The following is an 18,876-nucleotide window of genomic DNA, read 5'->3' as shown; positions in this document are numbered from 1 at the left end:
TTTTTTTTTGTGCAGACCTGACTAATCTAAAAAACAAAAAACAAAAACAAAACAATAAAATCACAGATAATATTATAAGCACAGATCTATCCATGTATCAAGAGTACAGTCAAACTAGACAACAACGATCATGCTGAGTCTATGTTTATCTGACGGTCATGATAATGATTCCTCGTTTTGTTTAGTGTCTGAAGTTATTGTCCCATATAATCTGATTGTCTATGAACTAAATGTCGGCGAGAGAGAGAGCGAGAGAGAGAGAGAGAGAGCGAGAGAGAGAGGCACCAGACTGTAAGGAAGGACGCAGAAAACAAAACAGTAAACAAATAAAGAAGTCTCTCTATATATATATATAAATATAAACTCTAGAATTGTCCAGTAACTATGGAGTTGGTCAGCGCTTGATTAATGCACACAAATATAAAATGGCAGTCCTGGAACAAATCATCAGTTCTGATCCCAGAAACAGCTTTTCTTTCACCTTCCTGCATTATAACTGTTTTCAGTGTGGCAGGAGAGGTTAAAGTAACTCCAGGTCAGCATCTAAAAGCAACTATACCAGTCTATAAAATGAGCATCAAAGAGAGAAGGCACAGAAACACAAACCCACCACAGAGTCAGGTGGATGGCCAGCGGCAGTTCTTTTGGGGGGAGCAGACTCTGTGAAGCTGCAGGTCTGCTTGCAGTAGATGGAGCACGATGTCTGTGAGGTTTATGTAGAGTTAGTTTTGGACCTCTACGTAGATATGAGGGAGTCGTTGACCGTTCTTCTTCTGCAGAGCCAAAGTCACATTCAGTGCGTGAGGGGGTGACTCAGTAGTGTTCCTGAGTGCACCCCTGTAGACAAGGCTGGCTTCTTCGTTTGATCCATTGCATAACTATCCTTAGCCTACACTGAGCACAAGAAGCTGCTGTCCTACAACACAATAGGTCTACGCCGCTTTCCCCTCTTTTTGTCTTTTAGATCAGAATGAAAGAGGGAAGCCGCTCTATGCTACAGATGTGAAGCAGCTCTTTTATCTTATTTCATCACTCCTGTCTTGTCCTGTGTCATTTGATTCGCTGTCTTTGTGAGGACAGGCTCTGTTTTTTCACCAGCCGACTTGGCTACAGTCACGTTTGATGCCACAGCCTCATCTCGCTTCTTTTCCTTATTGCCTCCAGTCTTGCTGGCACCACGTTGATGGACTGGGGGTGTTGTTTTTAAAAGAGGACTAGGGGCCCTGCCCGGGGGCAGACGCGGGTCGTCTCCAATGTTAACTGTGAGGTTGGTGTAGAGCGGCTCCATCTCTTTGGAAAGCAGCTCATACGTCAAAGAGTTAAAGCCGTCAGAGCGCCAGTTGAGCCTCGTCCTCTTCAGGAGGTCAAATCTAGAATGACAAACACAATTTTATAATTTTGTGTGTGAGTTTGTGTGTTTCAGGGTCATGCTGCAGTTTTAACATTTTGGGGGATTTAAAATTTGGATTTCCTGCCATTAACACAACAACTGACACCAGAGAGCAGCAACATTCTTCTCCTGGCAGGAAATCCAGTAATCGTATTTTCCAAAATGTCAAATGGCTTCTTTACAAGTATTTCATCAAATAAAAATCGCTTCATAAAAGCTGTGTTGCCGACTGTAAAAAACAAGGTTATATTTGAGATAATAAATCTAACAGTAACACAATCATCAAACTTTACAGGCAAACATCACAACTCCAGCTATACTTGCAGTCTATGGCACAACTTAATTTTTTTTTTTACATCTTTATACTTTATGCACCTTAAAAACTAAACTGGCAGGGGACAAAAAGTAAAAAATACAACATAAGTATGCATGTAGTCGGTGTTAAAATGCCGACGTGAAATGACATTTTATATTTCATTGTTCAAAAACAGCCCACTAAATAAAGGTCTGTATGTACCTGCGTGGATTTTGCTCATTGCCTCTGTCTCCCTTATGTTTGATCATCTTGTAGTGACCAATGGCCACTGGAGGGCGCACAATCTTCATGCCTGACAGGCGCACTCTGGAGAGGTGGCAAGACAACAGAAGTCACAAAAGACGGCAGATTCTCCAGCATAAAAAAGTCACAAACCTGGTGCTTAACTTTTAGTGCTGTTTTCTATTTCTCACTCCAATGCTAATAAGACTAAGTGCATCTAGGGGCTACATTTTAAACAAACAAAAAATAGGGTGAAAACATACTTTTATGGCCTAAAGGTGCTGGAAAACTGTGGTCCCTTTTTCCATCTCTTGCTTGCGTACCACTCCAGTAATCTAAGTCAATCAAAACAACTAATGTTGTGAATGTCATGTACACAATGTTTTCACTTTTTAAACATCATGCACACAAGGCAGTGTGTTAAAAAAGTTGAAATACTCATTTATTTAAATCATCAGTGCAAGCTTTTTAAAGTTTTTTGTTGTTGTTGCATTCAGTGCCTGTCATAACAAATTGGCAAATGCTAGAGGAGCCAGAGAGTGGAGAGAGGGGACCGCAGCACAGAAATGAGCGGAGTCTGAAAACTGGCTGAAAACTCATAAGCATGCAGCCCAGCCTAAATCTGCAAGCTAGATCCATGCAAACGTACCCACTGAGCCCCAATCCAAGAGACATAAAGCAAAGCCACAGCAGTGGGAGGAGGCATGAAGATGATAATAGGACACATAAAATAAAAAAGTCAAAGGAAAACTGAAAATGTAAACATGAGAATAAAGAAGTAGAAGAGGCAGAGCAAAAGAAAGTGACAAGAAGAGAGAGCAGAGATGGCTGTGCATGCCGTCCTGCTGCTACATTTTATAGTTCATTCTTTCATCATGCAGGGTGTGGACCTCCACCCACATTCACCCGCTTCACCTGGCAGCGATGTCGTCATCCTCCCCGCCCCAGCCCCAGTACTGGTTAGGGAAGCCGTTCATCCTCATGTACTGATCTGGAGTCACTGCAGACACCCCACCAAAATACTGTGGGTACGGCAGCCTGGAGGGTCACATCATGTACAGTCATGTACAGAGAAATGCATCCATATAGACGTTCACACTCATTCACACTGTTGTTTGTACCTGTATCTGAACTTGTCCATGGCCACAGACAGGTGTGTGGGGAACTGTTTGTGGCACGTGTAGGTGTTGTGGTCATTCTCCGGCAGCAGGTCAACGTCATGCAGAAAGATGCAGCTCCAGTCTTCATCTCGGAGGGCCTCCCGCACTCCAACGTTCAGCAGCTTGGCTCGGTTAAAGGTACTGTTCCCCCACTGACGCCAGATACAGAGGCAAATTAAGTGTTTACACTGCATGGTATTGACACATGCCCTGTCTGATTATGTGTAGGAAAATATCAATACACTTGAGTATTGATTCTCCAAACACTGACCTGTTGTACTATGTAGATGCTGTAGTGGATCTGCTGTCTCTGCAGAAAAGGGTGGAGGTGATAGAGCAGGGCGCGGAGGTGGGTCTGTCGGTTCCGGTAAGGTACCACTATTGCCGTGTGGTGACGTGGTTCACAGTCCGGAGGGCGGTAGCGTCCACCTGGTAACACTAATGGGTTCCTCTGTCTGATTTCCTCCAGAGACAGAGGGGAGGAAAGGTGGACAGACACTGGTCCAACTGGAGAAGATAAGGAAAGGAAAAAAACATACAGACTAGCTACATTTGCAGTACATTTCACTGTATAATTGTGTTTTTAAATCTAACAGCACTTATCTAACACCCTCCTCTCTCACCCAGCAGTGGGGAAGGGATCTGGCAGTCTCTCAGTGGTGGTCCTGTGGGAGGAGGTCCGGTGCCGGAGTTGCGCGGAGGTGGAGGTGGTACTCCCAGATGACTGAGGTTGGTGTAGACGTCATGAGGTCGAGAGTAGTCAAACTCTGGCTCTGTGGTGTGCACCAGGACAGACACCAGGCCTTTAAAGCCCCCGAGGGAGAAATAGAGCACAAACGCAAACTGGAAGCCCACAAGCAAGGCAAGTGTGCAGGGGGAGTCCAGAGAGCGTCCACAGCACGGCATAGTGAAGAAGACTGGAGTCCCAAGGTGGATAAACTAAGGCAGAGGGATGGGAGGAGAGGAGAAATGGTGGATGAGGAGGGAGGAGGTGCGAAATGAGCAAGGAGAGGCAGAAGGAGAGGAGGGAAAGGAGGCAGTGCTGAGTGCAGGCTCAGGTGTGCAGGGGGCAGGAATCCATCTGCAGGAATGGGTAATAGTGGTGGTGAAGCTCAGTCAGCACTGCCATCACCTCCTAGACACAGATGCCACTAGGAAGAAAAACACAAATGACTGTTGTTAATATGTTTTTTTAAATGATCATTGTGTTACCAAAGATGCAGGGTACCTGATTTTTTAAACGCCTAATTAAAACCAGCCCGAACTAGGAAGGACTCCCTCCAGTGTCCTCCTCCTCTTCCTCCTTTCATCATCAAGCTTTCTCTAGAAAAAAAAAGATCTAAGTGAGTAAGAGTGCAGCTGCTGTAGTCTACAATAAACTAAAAATAGACAGGGGAATGACAAGAGACTACAAACAAATGTCAAGTTTGCTTCTTTATTTAGAAGCTGTTCATTTCCAGCAGTGACAGTTGAGTGGGGCGTACAGTACAGTCTATGGATGCCTGCCGATCAGTTTAATAACATCACAGTTTCCTGTTTGTTCAAACAATTAGGCCTACACGCTATAAGGCTCGTGCGTGTGTGCATGTTGCACACAAACACGCACAGAGTCAGAGGAGAAGCGGCGCCATGGCTGTAGCCTTCCATCCAGGTGATTAGCCTATCAACATCCGTCGCTAGGCCTTTGCAGGAGAAAACATGTCATTCACATTTATCATCGACATGATTGCTGGCTGCATGCTCTTCCCAGGCGCCCGGAAACAGCAGAGGTTTATATTCTGTACTCCATATAACCGGCGGACTCACCAGCACATCCCTGCGACATGTCAAATCCAGCTCCCGGCTTCCCTCTGAGAATCGACGGGCCGCTGCCGCCGAGCGGACGCGATGGACCAAAAAGATACAGTTTCCTCACTGATGCTGCTCGCTCCTCCTCCTCTTCCTCCTCCTCCTCCTCCTCTTAATCTCTGCGAGGCGAAATCTCTGTGGTGCCGCTTATAGAGCGCTGCAACACGCAAGAGCATCGCCGCATATCCGTCTGGTGTCAACACAGACGAGTGCGCTCTGCCTCACCGAGAGGCGGCCGTGTGTCAGATGGTCTGAGGCGCACCGCGGTGACGCGCTGAGCGCCACGTTTGAAACGGAGTGATTGTTGAACGCACAGACTCCACCGTTAAGAATGAGTCTCTGTGGCAAGTGTATCATTTACATTGTGTGAATTTGATTAGATCTGTGCAGAATTATTGATCACCAATCTTATCCATCCATCCATCCATCCACCTTAACTCTGTGCATATAGGTCAAAATATGAAATGTGACCATGCTGTTCTGGACTTTCTGCTTATGTTCTGAGTTTAGGATTCATTCATCAAATGTTTTCCAGTTTTTGGTAATTCTTCTTTATTTCTCACACAGCATCCAAACCAGGGGCATCAGTTGTTCTCTCGCTTTTATGCAGCAGGCTAAAAAAATGTCTTTATTCACATGCAGCAGTAGGTTGTCAGATTACAGAACAGAGACAGAACATAATACTTGTGGCTAAAGTAGCCCCACATAGATCTACCAATGCAAACAGGCGACCCCCCCCCCCAAACCTCCAATCCCTCAAACCCCCCCAAACCCCTGAAGCAGAAAAAGGCATAATTGTGCAAAACAATGCATCAGCACTACTATTGTTTGTAGCACTATGTGAACACACTGCCTTCATTTTCTCAAAGCAAAGCGGATGTGTGTATTTTTTTTCTATCTGGGGCACAACCCCACTAACTCAGTGTCCCCTCAGGGAATACTGCATCTCTCAGATAGTATAATATTTAGTAAAGGCACAGAGTAGAGTCATTACATACATAGGCAGGCTGGTGCTTCTGTTGAATAAGATGTCACAAACATAAGGGGAACATGTTTTCCCTTCATTCATATGAATGAAGTTTCTACCTTTTTGTGCAACTTGTCTGTACATGATGTAAAGTAGCCCTAATTCTGACACTACTGCGATATAATTTAATCGCAGAGTGAAAGGCCAGATGGCTTCAGAACAGCGAAACAGGGACAAAGTAATGAGATATATGTACCAAATCAACACACACAGGAAGTCTTAAGGAGCACATTTTATATATATATTTATGTATAAAACACCTTTAATACTTTTCTATTTTTAACTCAACCAACATGTTAATAAAAGAATGATATCACAATAAAAACTATTGTGAGAAAATATGGAATGAAATACTTCACAAGTTTTACGCACTCTTTTTTTTATCGGCTTGGGGGGAAAACAGACATTCTCCTCTTTTTCATCATTTCATGTGGCAAAACTTTCCAAACCTTTAATGCAAAGATGCAAAAAAAAATCTGTGAGCATTTTGCTTTCCTCACTGTTCAAGTCATGGGATTGTATTTTTCACCTCTCTGTTTCATCAGTTTCCTCTCCATCATTCATCCTTTCTACAAAAACAATAATATAATAATAATAACATTAATCCTCTTAGATATAATCTCCCTTCTCTCAAGTTTTTTTTTCATTATTTAAATTATCTTCTTTCTTTCCTCCATCACCTTCCCCTCACTCTATCTCTTTTCCTCTTTTTTTTACTTTTTGTAGTTGCCAAACTGAATGGAGAGCCGGTCGCTGACACAGCGGAACGTCGCCGGCTGCACCTCCCAGTAGTTGACGGGGTTACCGAACAAGCTGATGCCGTTATAGAAAGTCCTCTTCGTTCCAAATCCTCGAGGACAGAAGTCATCCACACCCACTTGGCTGATGTTGTTGGAATGAAGGTACACCACCTGTAAATCAGCAGAACATTTAGTGAAACATTCACTCACACAGACAGACCGACAGGAGCTGTTTGTGCACATTAGACCCACCTGTAGGTATTTCATATCTGGAAGGCCTTTGGGGGCGCGGGTAAGGCGGTTGTTGTCCAGATGCAGCTCTCTCAGCCGGGGCAGGTAGGATAGACTGCCATTCTCTATGTTGCGGATGTGGTTAAAGCCAAGGCCCAACCTGGAAAAAGTGAGGACAAAAAAATGTCCATTAAGCAGAAAGCAGGGCACTGCATGGCACATTTAGCTTAAGTGTTTGACTTGTGTGAGTAACAGCTAATTCCCTAAATTATTATCATGGCAAGAAAGTAAAGACAGGTGAGAATTTGTGCCACAAAATTGCACCCGGGACCATAAATGACCCCATTAGATGACAGTATGCAGATGAGAGAGTTGTTTTCTCATGAACAGAAAGAGAGTGGCAGTGTTTGCCTGCTGCTTGCATGTCAATGTAGTTTGTATTATTACCCCTAAGGGGCACTGCTGACTGTGAATGTGAGTGTGGCATTAAAGGAAGACCTGTAGAGGTTTTTGTAGCGGCTCAGGTCCTCCAGTTCCACAGCCTGGATCTGATTGTGGTCCAGATGGAGCTCGTGGAGACTCTCTGGGAGGTCTAAAAAGGAGACACCACAACTATTAGCCTTTACTTCAGGTTTACTTTGTAAAGTGTTCTTGAGTGTCAAGAAAGGTGGTTATAAATAAAGCGTATTAATTTATTATCAATATCAATTAAAATTATTCATTTTTTTACTATATTTAGCATGTCACAAGCACACTTCTGTAGCAACTCTGCTATTTTCTTGGCTGCTATGGTGATAAAATCTGTTCCAACCAGGAAGTTCCTAGAAAAAATAAATCCTAGAAAGGCACGCTATATATACACCATACTTTTTTAAAACTTTAAATTAGTCCCTACTTCCATTCCTCTGAGAGGATGGCCTGATTTGGCCACTTACCTTTTGGCACTCCGGTCAGTTTGGCCTCTGATATACGCAAATAGTTAAGTTTCAGTCCCTTAAATGCTCCAGGCTCAAAACCGCTGTTCTGGATGGGGTTTGCTCCCATTTCTGCAAGATAAAGGGTGTATTTGTGGTATAAAATAGAATCCAGTCCCTTTAATCTGTAAAATTCAATGCCAATACCATGCAGAGGCAAAGGCAGTGGCGAGCGCCACAGAATCTGGTCATAAATGTTTCTGACCTATACAGTTCATGCTGCCCAGTCCTTCGAAGGCTCCAGCTGCCACCTTCTTGATGCGGTTCTCATGGATCCTCAGCTCAACCAAAGAGGCAGGCAGGTTTTTGGGGATACTGGTGAGCAGATTCTTGGAAAAGTAGAGTTTCTGCATGTGCTTTAAAGGGACAAATGCTTTGGGGTGGACTTTGGAAATACGGTTATTCCTCAGAGACAGGCCCTGAAACGAAAGAATGGAGGCTACTTTTATTTGATCTGACAGGCAGACAGACAGACAGACAGACAGACAGACAGATGGAGAATACAGATTGTTTTTGTGCACTCTGCTTCTACTATTGTTGAACGAATTAAGACCCATCCTGCAGAGCAGTCCGTCAGCCAGCAGACTCTCCACCTGCGCTGGCTGAGAGACGGCAGACAAAGTCTGAGGTAAACAGACCTTAATAGAGATGTTTTTGTGTAATGTCATGACAGGAGCTTCCTAAGCTGCCAAACTTAATATTGCTTTTGGTCAGTGCTCTTGAATGTAGGTCAGGAGTGTGCAAAGACTTATTGCTAAGAGAGCCTGAATACTCCCATTTGGCTTCAGGCTCAAACTTTAATACAATTAAGGCTCTGAGAGCGAAAGGCGGCGGCGGAGGGAGAAAAAAGAAAGGAAATGAATCTGTAAATCCCAGAGGAAGCCAGGGGGTCATAATGATATTTCACACTACTGAAGCCAAGACAAGCTGAGATAAATGAGCAGCACATCCTTGAGAAGTGCTGGAGCTGAAGACAACATAATGAATGAATGTGTGTCTGTGTGTGTGTGTGTCTTACATATAAGTTAGTAAGGCCTTTGAAGTCATTCTCTTTCAGCTCGGTGATACGGTTGTTCTGCAGGTCCAGGAACTTGGTGTCTTGAGGAATACTCTTTGGCACCTCAGTCAAACCTAAAAACAACAAAAAAAAAAACGGAAAAAAAAAGGAATCATCATCCTTTAAAAGCAACGGTGAACCAACACCCTGAAAAAGCCAGTTTGTTTTCAAAAGGCACGCTTTTAGGATATCTTAGTCATACACAGACTTTGGAAAATAAATAGTCACTGTGTGTCTTACGCCTAAAAATTAAACCAATCACACTCCCACACAATTTCAAATGAGTACTTGGGACTCCACATCTATTATTTTAATGAAAGGTGGACATAGACACAACCATGGAGGCCACACAGAAACGTCAGTGCTGCACGTAAGTAGCATTACTGGTTTGACTGAACCATGCACACACACACACTCTCGCTCTCTCTCACTTGCAGAAAGGCAAATTCCCCTCTCACCAGATGGGGACACCAGATGTTTTCCATCTGGTTTCCATTTGACAGAAGTCACAAAGGATGTGACTTAAATACCATCAGCGAAGTCACACATCAAAAAAAATGGAGACAGGCACCATCCCGACAGAGAAATACAAGCTGTGTGTGTTAATGTGCAAGTGGTAAAGCCGCATAAAAATGTGAAGAAGTGCCTTCATTTTGCAGTCTGACTGACAGAACAGCAATCAGTAATGATCGTGAAGGCTGGAGTTAAGATTGCGTACCGTTACCAAGCAATAAATTCACACAGAACAACAAGTGGAAATGAATGTAGCGTTAAGAAATACACCTGCGCTATTCAGTCCGTGGAGCCCTGGAAAATGACTCAGCGCACACACAAACACAGACACCACTGATCATTAACAAGGCCACATCACAGAGCCACGTGGACATGTGTATCAGATGTGGTCAACGGATGCAGACAGGCCATGGTAAGCGAATCCACACAAGAGCCAACCTCATCTAGACCACGACCATGATGCAACCAGGGCCCACTGGTGAGGGAGAGCGCCAGCTGTCCTACTGGGATCCAGTCTGCCACCGACCACATCTGACCCGCAGGGCTCTACCCAGAGCTGTCCATCTAGAAGTTAAGTTTAGATATATGGCTTTGGTTGTGCTGTGCCACACCCTCCATGACACCACACAGGATCTTACCCTCTGACATTCTGCTCCAACCACGTCCACACAGCGCTCAGAGATCTGGAGCAGCAGCCTTAAAATATCATTTTTTTTTGTTGGTATAATGTTTAAATCAAAAATCAATCTCTGCCTGAAATTCTTTCACGTCTAATAAAGTCATCACAGCTGCTGTGAGACTCTCAGGGTGCAAGACTCATTCATGTGGTAGGTGATATTTACCTTCTAGTCAAAACCTGCAGCATTTGGCACACTGCCATCTTTAAATCTGCATGTCTGGATTAATTCTACCAGACATGATATATGAAAACAGCAAGCAAACAAAAAAACCTCTGAGTAAATCCTTTAACCCTTCTTAACCACAAACCACAGCTCTTTAACCATATCTGCCACAAATCTCAAAGTCTTCACCACAGACTGACAAAACTAGCACCCTCTAAAACCTCAGTACCCCTCAACACAAATACCCACCAGCGTGCTGGGATGCACAGAGAAAGGAGACAGACGCCACCACCAAAATACATCTGTTCTAAATAAGCACTTGACATCTCGGAAATTATACGCTTCCACATTTACCCGGTACAGAAAGACCAGTGACAGTAAATATATAGAGGTTATAAAATGATGATTCGACAAAACCATTACGGCTAAACACAGACATCTTTTTAGGTTATATAGCCAGTATGATGCAAAGAATCCATACTCCATAAATAAGACTTGATTTAGTTATATTCATGTAAGAATAGACAATGAAAGTATAGTTGGCTCTTATAATATCTACAGTCAGGAAGTAGTAGTGGATGCCTTTATGGAAACATGACTAAAATAAAGTTACACAGACTGTAAAAAACTATTCTGAAGTCATGTTTATTTGATCCGTCTGGAAAAGAGCGAATTATTTTCAAAGCAACTATCAATCATAACCCTTTTTCCTTATACAGTTTATAATGAGAGCACACTCCTTTTTTTTATTTCATTGTATCCTCCATCTTTAATCCCTCCTATTGGCTGTTAAGATTTATAAATAAGTGATAAACTCTCTTGACTTCATAGTGTCTTTTTTCTGCACATTTAAAGCTACAGAGCAGATCACCTGTCTCCCCCATCTGGCAAGAAAACTAAGACCAGCCAAGAGAAATGTGTGCCTATAGTCCATCTTGATGATGCACTACCTTGCATATAGGTGACCGAATATGTAGACTAGTGCATAATTTCTCTGTACTTGTGTAAAAAACTCATCTTCCCTCTGAATGCAGAGTTTCTTTTTTTTTACCTGGAGCGTTAAAAACTCTTCTTGGAAGCTTCCTGGTTTTTTCCATCATGAGAGGCTCGGTCATACTCATAGCTGCCAGAGAGTATGTTCTCATCTGTCACTAGTTGCTCCTCTCCTCAGTTCTGGCACACCAGTAGGTAGCAAATAACATAAAACACCATCGCAACCAGGGCGACAGCATGGGAACATCACCACAGGTACTAAGTTTAATTCTTCTAATATCTGGCACTGGTTTGATTATAATAGATGATCTTTTATGAATTAAAATCTCAAATTATTAATTATTATTATGGCCGTAATACTGTATGGTATGGTGGTATCTGTCCTAAACCCATTTCCACCTTCCATTTTATGACCCCATCTTTTCTCCTCACACAATTCCTCTTAGTCTCTCATGCAGTATGTACACAGCAAAGTCTGGAACAGAAAATCCCTCAAAGAGATGCCTTTCCCTGTCAAAATATACCGGTATTATCCCACAGAAGCAAACCCTCCCTTATATAATACACCGAAACGGGGCTTCATTCTTAGGGGCTATGCAAGTCATGCAATGCTTAAGTCAGGCTCAGTCATTCTGTTTTGCTTTACTCACACAGTCACACACTGAGAAAGGATGATACACACTGCTGCTCTATTTTCTTCTCACACACTCTCACTAACCGAGGTCAGAGCACTGGACAACCCTGAGCTGGCAGTGGCAGCCGAAGGGGCACATGGGTACGTCAGGAGGGGGGATCGGTTCTAACGCAGAGCCTTCTTCTTCGTCCCTCATCATTGTCATCATCCCGTCGCCGTCCATACTGTCCATGGCAAAATCCCAGAAGCCTCTCTGCTCGAAAGGCAAAGCAGAGGAAGGAGAGAACAGGCGGGCCATGCAGAGCAACAGGAAAAGGGAGCAACGAGGCACCATCTTTGACTTCAACACCTGAGAAAACACAAAGAAGAAGGAGATAAATATACATGTTTTATCCAGTCGACTAGTGTAACTACAGATTATTTGGTTGTGCAACCTACATAAGTTATAAATGTTCTAATGAAGGTAGCAAGCAATAACCTCCAGGGCTGAGGCATGAGTCACAGCTGAGGCTGTCCTCCATGTCCCCACAGACCTACATGTTAAAATGAACCATTTCAATGACAGCTGTATTGGGGTGAAACTTTAGTTATGCCTAATTAAGGGTTACAGGTGGATCTAGCACCACTCATGTTACGCCATCTTGGCCCATTTATGGAGGGGCTAGTAATCCATCTATTGGTTCAGGCCTCAAACTCAAACAACATGTCGAACAGGCTAAATGTAAGGAAAGGTGCTGTTTTTGACCCCTAACAGATTAATGATGATGATGTAATGATGTGATGTAAGCTCTGAGTAGTGGTAACTTGTAAGGTGCTGCTAAAATATTATGAAATGGTCTGTTAACACTTAATTACAAAGGCCTACTGTTTATACCACACCTAACAGGCAGACTGGGGTTACAGGCTGGTACAGAGAAATGCACCCATTCCCCCCAGGAACACATGCCAGGAACTGACTCTATGGTAAGACACTTAAACCACACCAAAATGTCACTGTCTGCTTTCTGCACAACACGATTCCCACAGGAGAGAGAAAGTCTGTTCTCATGAACCAATCAGATAGCACAGAGGACATCAGCTAAATGGTGGAAAACCTTATTCCTGCAAATGAGCATTGCAACAAAGCCCCCTTTCATTTGCAGGGGAAACTGTGTGTGCAAAAAAACGTGTGTGCAGGCAGACGTGTTAGTATGTTGTGAAACGCAGACTACATGATGTCATAGTTGCACGCACACACACACACACACACACAGCTAATTGAGGTCATGTGAGTATAATGTGTGTGTGTTTGTTTGCTTGTCTTTATTCTGGCTGCACTGCCCTCACTGACACTTCTGCACCCTGCTTCCTCTCAACTTTAAAACTAACTCCTAGAAAAACAAATTATTACCAGCTCAATTGATCCCTACACAGCAGGAAACTGTGACCCTTGGAGCTAATCCTATGAAGGGAAGCCCAGTCCTACACTGGACCCTGGGGTGACCTAAAACCCTTATAATCTCCTAACCCTGTCGTGTTAATTCCTCCTCTGATCCCTGGCTCCATAATCCCACAGAGGGCTGGAAAGTCTCGATGTCAATGTTTAACATGCAAATGGACTTTCAGAGAAGTTTAAGGATCATGCTGCAACTTGATCAAGTTTTCATTGGAAGGAGTGGGAGAGCAGAGTTTTGCTTTCTACATTACGAAAGCCAAGGGGCAAGGAAGGGTAAGGGTGGAGGCGAGGAAGGAATGATGCACCAAATAAACAAACAGATAAATAAATAACTAATCATGAGCTGCTGGTCACTCAAGAAAATCCACAGACTTTGTTGTGAGTGATGTCATGTAAGAATTATTCTCTGGGCAGCCGCAGAGGGTGTGTGTGTATCTACTGAGGGGGAGGCCGCTCATGTTTACAACCACACACAATGGGATGAGAGTCAGGGGGCGTAGGGAGAACACAGTTTAATTGTGTCATGTCGAAATCATCGCAACTCTGAAACATCTACAGTGGACTTGATTTTGTGGTCAAATGTCCCTTTAAAGTGACATTTATGCCTCTTTATGAGTTACTGATGCATCTCTGTTGCTTACTGAGTACAGCACCATTCCAGCACTTTTGTGTTCTTTGCCAAGTTATTTCATCCAGTGTCTTTGAACGGCCCAACAACAATGAAGCTTTTTAATGTGAAAAATTTAATGTGCAAACTTCTGCAGCTGCTTAAAGAAATAACGGCATTATTCAGGGACATTAAAATCAGTAAGACAAAGAGCCTGTACATGATGAGGACCTGGCCTGGAAGTATGAATAACCGGCCCCTGCAGTCTGCTCCCTGCAATAAAAATAGCTGCCAAATTATACCATTTTGCAGAAAAGAAAGAAAAAAAAAACACACCACTGGCCTTGGCTTGGCCAGAAGAATGTAGCCAAAGGGACACAGCTAGGGCATATATAGTCAGCATCACACAATGACACGCAAGACACAAAAGAACAGGAATATACACAGAAAACACCACCAGACTTATTCATACGCCTTCAGTTTGTGCAGCTTGTTTTTGTTTATAGGAGGTATATTAAAGTAAATCTAAAAATGTGACATGCATGCTCTAATTTGTGGGGTTTGGTCAGAGTGATGGTTTCTTTCCCATTTTGCGGGAATATGATGGAGATTTGCAGACAGAGGTGTGGAGTGTGATGGAGCAAAGAAAAAAAAGCACAGACAGGAACAAGTACAGTCTATCATCATCCAGAAATGACGTATAAGGCTACTATAAACACAACATGGTGATAAGACTAAACTACGTCCCACGATCAAGCAGCCTTTACTGGCAGTGTAATAACCACTTTTATCTGTGTTTGTACACATGAATTCCTCTCCCTCCAGTTAAGCTGTAAGCCGTCAAACATCCGGACATAAAAACAAACCAAAGGCTTCAGTCTTAATTGTTGTTGCTTCGGCTCTCCTCCCTTCCAAAAGGGCCAAGAGTGGTTTAATGGATGGATGGATGGGTGGCTATTCCTGTCTCGCTTACAGTGTTTGTCTCTGAGGTGCAGTGAAGTGTGTGTGTGTGTGTGTGTGTCAGGGCCAGACAAGAGAATGGAAAAGAAAGAGCACAATGACAATTATGCAGCAAGCAGACAAAAAAGAAAGAATGGGAGTTGTGCAGGATGTAAGAGGTGCTGGAAATAAAAAAGTGCATCCACATCTTCCATGCGTTATATGGGCAAAAGTAAGTGGACACCACATTCTTACTACTTACAACTCACTACTTACTACTTACACATTCATACCAATTTCAGGGTTTAAAGCTAAACCTCTAAGTCATATTAACAACATTTGCACTAAAGCTTCAAGTACCACTGGCACAGATTAGACGTGTAAACCAGGACTCGGCATTGACCTCTCTAATGCTTTCCCTACTGAAATATTTCCCTGTCCACATATTTTTGGGTGTATGTCGTTCCTGTCTCAGAATCAACTCAAAAATTTAACGATCAATCATAATTTTCCGTCAGCAGAGGAAAGAAGAGGAAATTCCCCAAGTAAGAGGTATGCAGAGTGTGTCAATCTCTCCTAACACACACAAACACACACACACTTCTGTTGCAACAGGCAACAGAAGGCAGACTCGTATATGAGTTAGGAGGAGATATCAGAGATAATTCAGGGATGGACGTTTGGATGGACAGACTGACACTAAAACTCGAATAATCTGCCTTGGAGCTGTTTGAGTTTCCCACATGCGGCGTCTGCGATTAGCTTTACATTTCCTATATGCACCATCCATCATGTGCTTGTCAGGCCGCACACACATCCACTGCAATTACTCTGATGTAACTGGAGTTCCCACAGAGAGGCCTTTGCTTTTGTCAAACTAAACAAACATATATTTAAACAATGTGCTCTTTGTGTCGCCAAGAATATTCATCTTGAGTTTGTCGTCCAACGACCGCTGCCAAGAACAGTTAAATCACTTTAGTTTTCTTTTTTTCTTGCTTTAATTTGTGTGTAAAATCATCAGTTTTTTTATGTGCATACAACCCATTTTTGGCTCTGCCAAACACAGCTCAAAGCTAAAAGTGCCAAACCTGACGATATCAAATCAAGACATGAAACAACTGGCTTGTTTTTATCTGCATTTGTGTTTAGACAGCCCTGTGTGTAGTGAAGTTAAGGTGGGGCAGGGAGTTCACCAAAAGCCAGCTGGCACCACAACAGTGGTATATTGGCAACCGCCACGTCAACACTCAGTGCGGATTAAAGTCACATGGTGCTGACTGTGCACAAAATTTGACATGGCTGAGGATAGTGTTGCAGAGGATAAATCTAATTTTGCATGTGGTCGATCACTTGGATGCTTCTTTTCTATTGTTATTGTAATTTTTTTTCACCAAAGCAGCGTATCCTTGAGAAACCGCTGACACACAAAAAAACACTAAAACTGTTTGAATGTGGGAAGTCATGCAGGCCCATTCACATATACAATAACTCATGCAGTATGTAAACATCTCCTGCATGTGTTTTGGAGTCAAAATCTAAAGTCCACCTCCAAAATGATGTGCCAAGTGAACACACACACACACATCCCACATTCATGCATGCACACTTCAGACACAGAGGCTGTTAGTCCTAGGCGGGTCCGGTAGGAGCATTCGGGTGGAGTTAACTGCCCCAGCAGCTGTAATTTGGTGACTGCCATCCCTAAAAAAAGGAACTGTTTGGCAGCTTCTTTGTTGCCGCCAGCTTGGATGTGGTGGTGAGCTGCTCAGTGCTGCAGAGATGAGAAAAAAAAAGAGTGTGTTGGGGTGGGGGGGCTAGATCAGTCAGTTGGCAGCAAAATGGACAACTGACCTGAGGAACCATTGGCAGATGAGCCTTATTCAAAGTGTGAGGATTGTTGCAAAGTTTGGTCCAGTTATAAGCGGTCTATGAATAGAAACTATAAACAATGGTTGCACTGTGAGAAACCCGAAATGGAACAATTAGCATATTTTATTGCCAAAAACAACTTCCAAAGCTGAAATTTAACTCAGCACCAAGAGAAGCTGAGAGCTCTGATCTGCATCCTTCTTAGTATGTGGATGAATGTCGAGACAGAGAGGTGGATGGACAGACTGTGAGAGAGAATGACACAGATGAGCAGGTGTAGGGTGGTCAGCCCACAGGCGTGCTAATAGGCAGGCAGTCAGGAAACAGACAGATTTAAACCATCATTTTCACCGTCTGACCCCTCTCCAGTCAGACTAACACTGTTTTCATTCTGTCTTTGTACAGTAATGTGACTTAAATTACACACAGCAGTTAACCATTGCTGGACATGAAGCGAGGAAGAAAAGCCGACCACCATCAAGGAGGGGGGGGGGGGGGAGCTTTGCATCACAGAAAAAATACAGCAAGAGGAAGACAGAAAGCTATAATAAACTTCCTGCCAAGTTTCTCAGGCCACAGTTCGCCCCAAAACATTTCACTCAGTGTGCACAGTGTGCAGACAGAACCTGCCTGGCACGTCGTCTCTCTGGATTCTGATGCAGGCAGAAATGTGACAGACACATGCAGTGTGTTGCATTATGAGAGAACAAAGGGGCATTGATGTTTTTTGGGATAACCTGAGTGGAAAGAAGTGTGCTTGATCCTCATCCTCCAAAACCTGTTTTAGAGATTTGTTGCGCCATCTAGTGTTCGTTTGGAGTCAGAGCTCCAGGAGATGCGCCATCCACCAAAGGATGTAACAGGTAGGCTATCAAACAGATACATAATGGGGCTACAGCCTACATATATATGTGTATTAAGAGTTTATGAAGTGAATATATTTTGCAATCATGTCATTTATTATTGATGTGACACTACGTGGAAGTAAAAAGTTGACAAAATTAATATTTTAGGTGCGAAATTTATGATAAATTTACAAATAAAAAATCCCAAAAGTTTCTCGTGTAGAACTAGGACTTGTTTCAAACCTGTTTTAAAGAGGAAATATGTCGTTTCCAGGCTAAACAGCACATGTATTAAAATAACCCAACTTCCCTACCTTTCGTAAGAAATAAGATATTAATTCCAAATGCCAAAAAGTAGTTTTGAAGAGAGTCTTGTCCTTCTGTGCGTCACTTTATCCTGGAGATTTCTTTATAAGCTTCTATATTTTCATCACATTTAGGGATTATTGCGGCGTCTCCCTTTGGTCCTCCCTGACATCCAGCCGCAGCTCCTCCAACACCGTGTGTGCCACTGCGAACCGTGTCAGGCCACCGAGCGCTCCAGTCCGAGTCAAGGAAATGACTGCGTGCCGGGGGGGTCGAGCCCATAAAGTTAACAAGCCAGCCTCCTTTTCTCCCCTTTTTGGATGGAGGAGAAGAAGAAGAAGGAGGAGGGAGGAGGAGGGGGTAGAGGAGGAGGAGGCAAAGTAAAACTGTTTTCAGCACAGTGAAGCTTTGATTTCACCACTATGTTAATGATATCTTTATGTAAATATTACAAAAAAACTAATAGGAGTAGACTGAATCCTAAGGTGCAGGGGTGGCCAAAATAAAAGGAACACCACACTGACACACTGTAAATAATAATAGTAATAATAATAAAATAAAAAAGACTGATGCAAATACTTATCTATAGGACTACTTATCTCACCACATAGGATGGTTCCTATGTGGTGAGAGAGAGAGATGTGATCACCATGGAAACCTAAAAATAAAAGTTAAGTGATATTGATATTGAAAAAAAAAAACACATTGGTCATTAACCCCATTCCCCTGGTCTGAAGTCTGGAGCAGCTTTATTGCCACCACCCACCTCTGGGTGCCTGTCATCCAGCTGGTCTTTTTTTGCAACAACACGAGTATCTGCCATTTAGGTGGGTAACTGAAAACCATACAGATCAAGGATCAGCTTCCCACCTTTACTCCCCCACCCACCCAACCCCACGCCATAGATCCACCCCAGTGGCTTATA

The 18,876-nt window shown here is 43.2% G+C and overlaps 2 protein-coding genes across 2 annotated transcripts; both read right to left on the bottom strand.

Moving 5' to 3' along the window:
* Nucleotides 1-5,027, bottom strand: b4galt3 (UDP-Gal:betaGlcNAc beta 1,4- galactosyltransferase, polypeptide 3). Its single transcript, XM_028409565.1, has 8 exons — nt 4,895-5,027; nt 4,317-4,411; nt 3,712-4,239; nt 3,360-3,595; nt 3,050-3,240; nt 2,844-2,966; nt 1,908-2,012; nt 1-1,370 (listed from the first exon to the last, which is right to left on the bottom strand). The coding sequence occupies exons 3-8, from the start codon at nt 3,992-3,994 to the stop codon at nt 1,022-1,024; spliced, it is 1,287 nt and encodes a 428-aa protein (XP_028265366.1). The 5' UTR covers nt 3,995-4,239; nt 4,317-4,411; nt 4,895-5,027; the 3' UTR covers nt 1-1,021.
* A 1,153-nt stretch (nt 5,028-6,180) lies between these two features.
* Nucleotides 6,181-18,219, bottom strand: bgnb (biglycan b). Its single transcript, XM_028409564.1, has 8 exons — nt 17,960-18,219; nt 12,032-12,296; nt 8,927-9,039; nt 8,114-8,327; nt 7,870-7,980; nt 7,433-7,526; nt 6,956-7,094; nt 6,181-6,874 (listed from the first exon to the last, which is right to left on the bottom strand). Exons 2-8 carry the CDS (start codon nt 12,279-12,281, stop codon nt 6,677-6,679), a joined length of 1,119 nt encoding a protein of 372 aa, XP_028265365.1. The 5' UTR covers nt 12,282-12,296; nt 17,960-18,219; the 3' UTR covers nt 6,181-6,676.
* Between the last annotated feature and the right edge of the window lie 657 nt (nt 18,220-18,876).

This window comes from Parambassis ranga, chromosome 7 (assembly GCF_900634625.1).
Source record: "Parambassis ranga chromosome 7, fParRan2.1, whole genome shotgun sequence".
Classification (NCBI taxonomy): domain Eukaryota; kingdom Metazoa; phylum Chordata; class Actinopteri; family Ambassidae; genus Parambassis; species Parambassis ranga.
The sequence above is the reverse complement of the archived record's forward strand: the minus strand, read 5'-3'. Positions and strand labels throughout refer to the sequence as shown.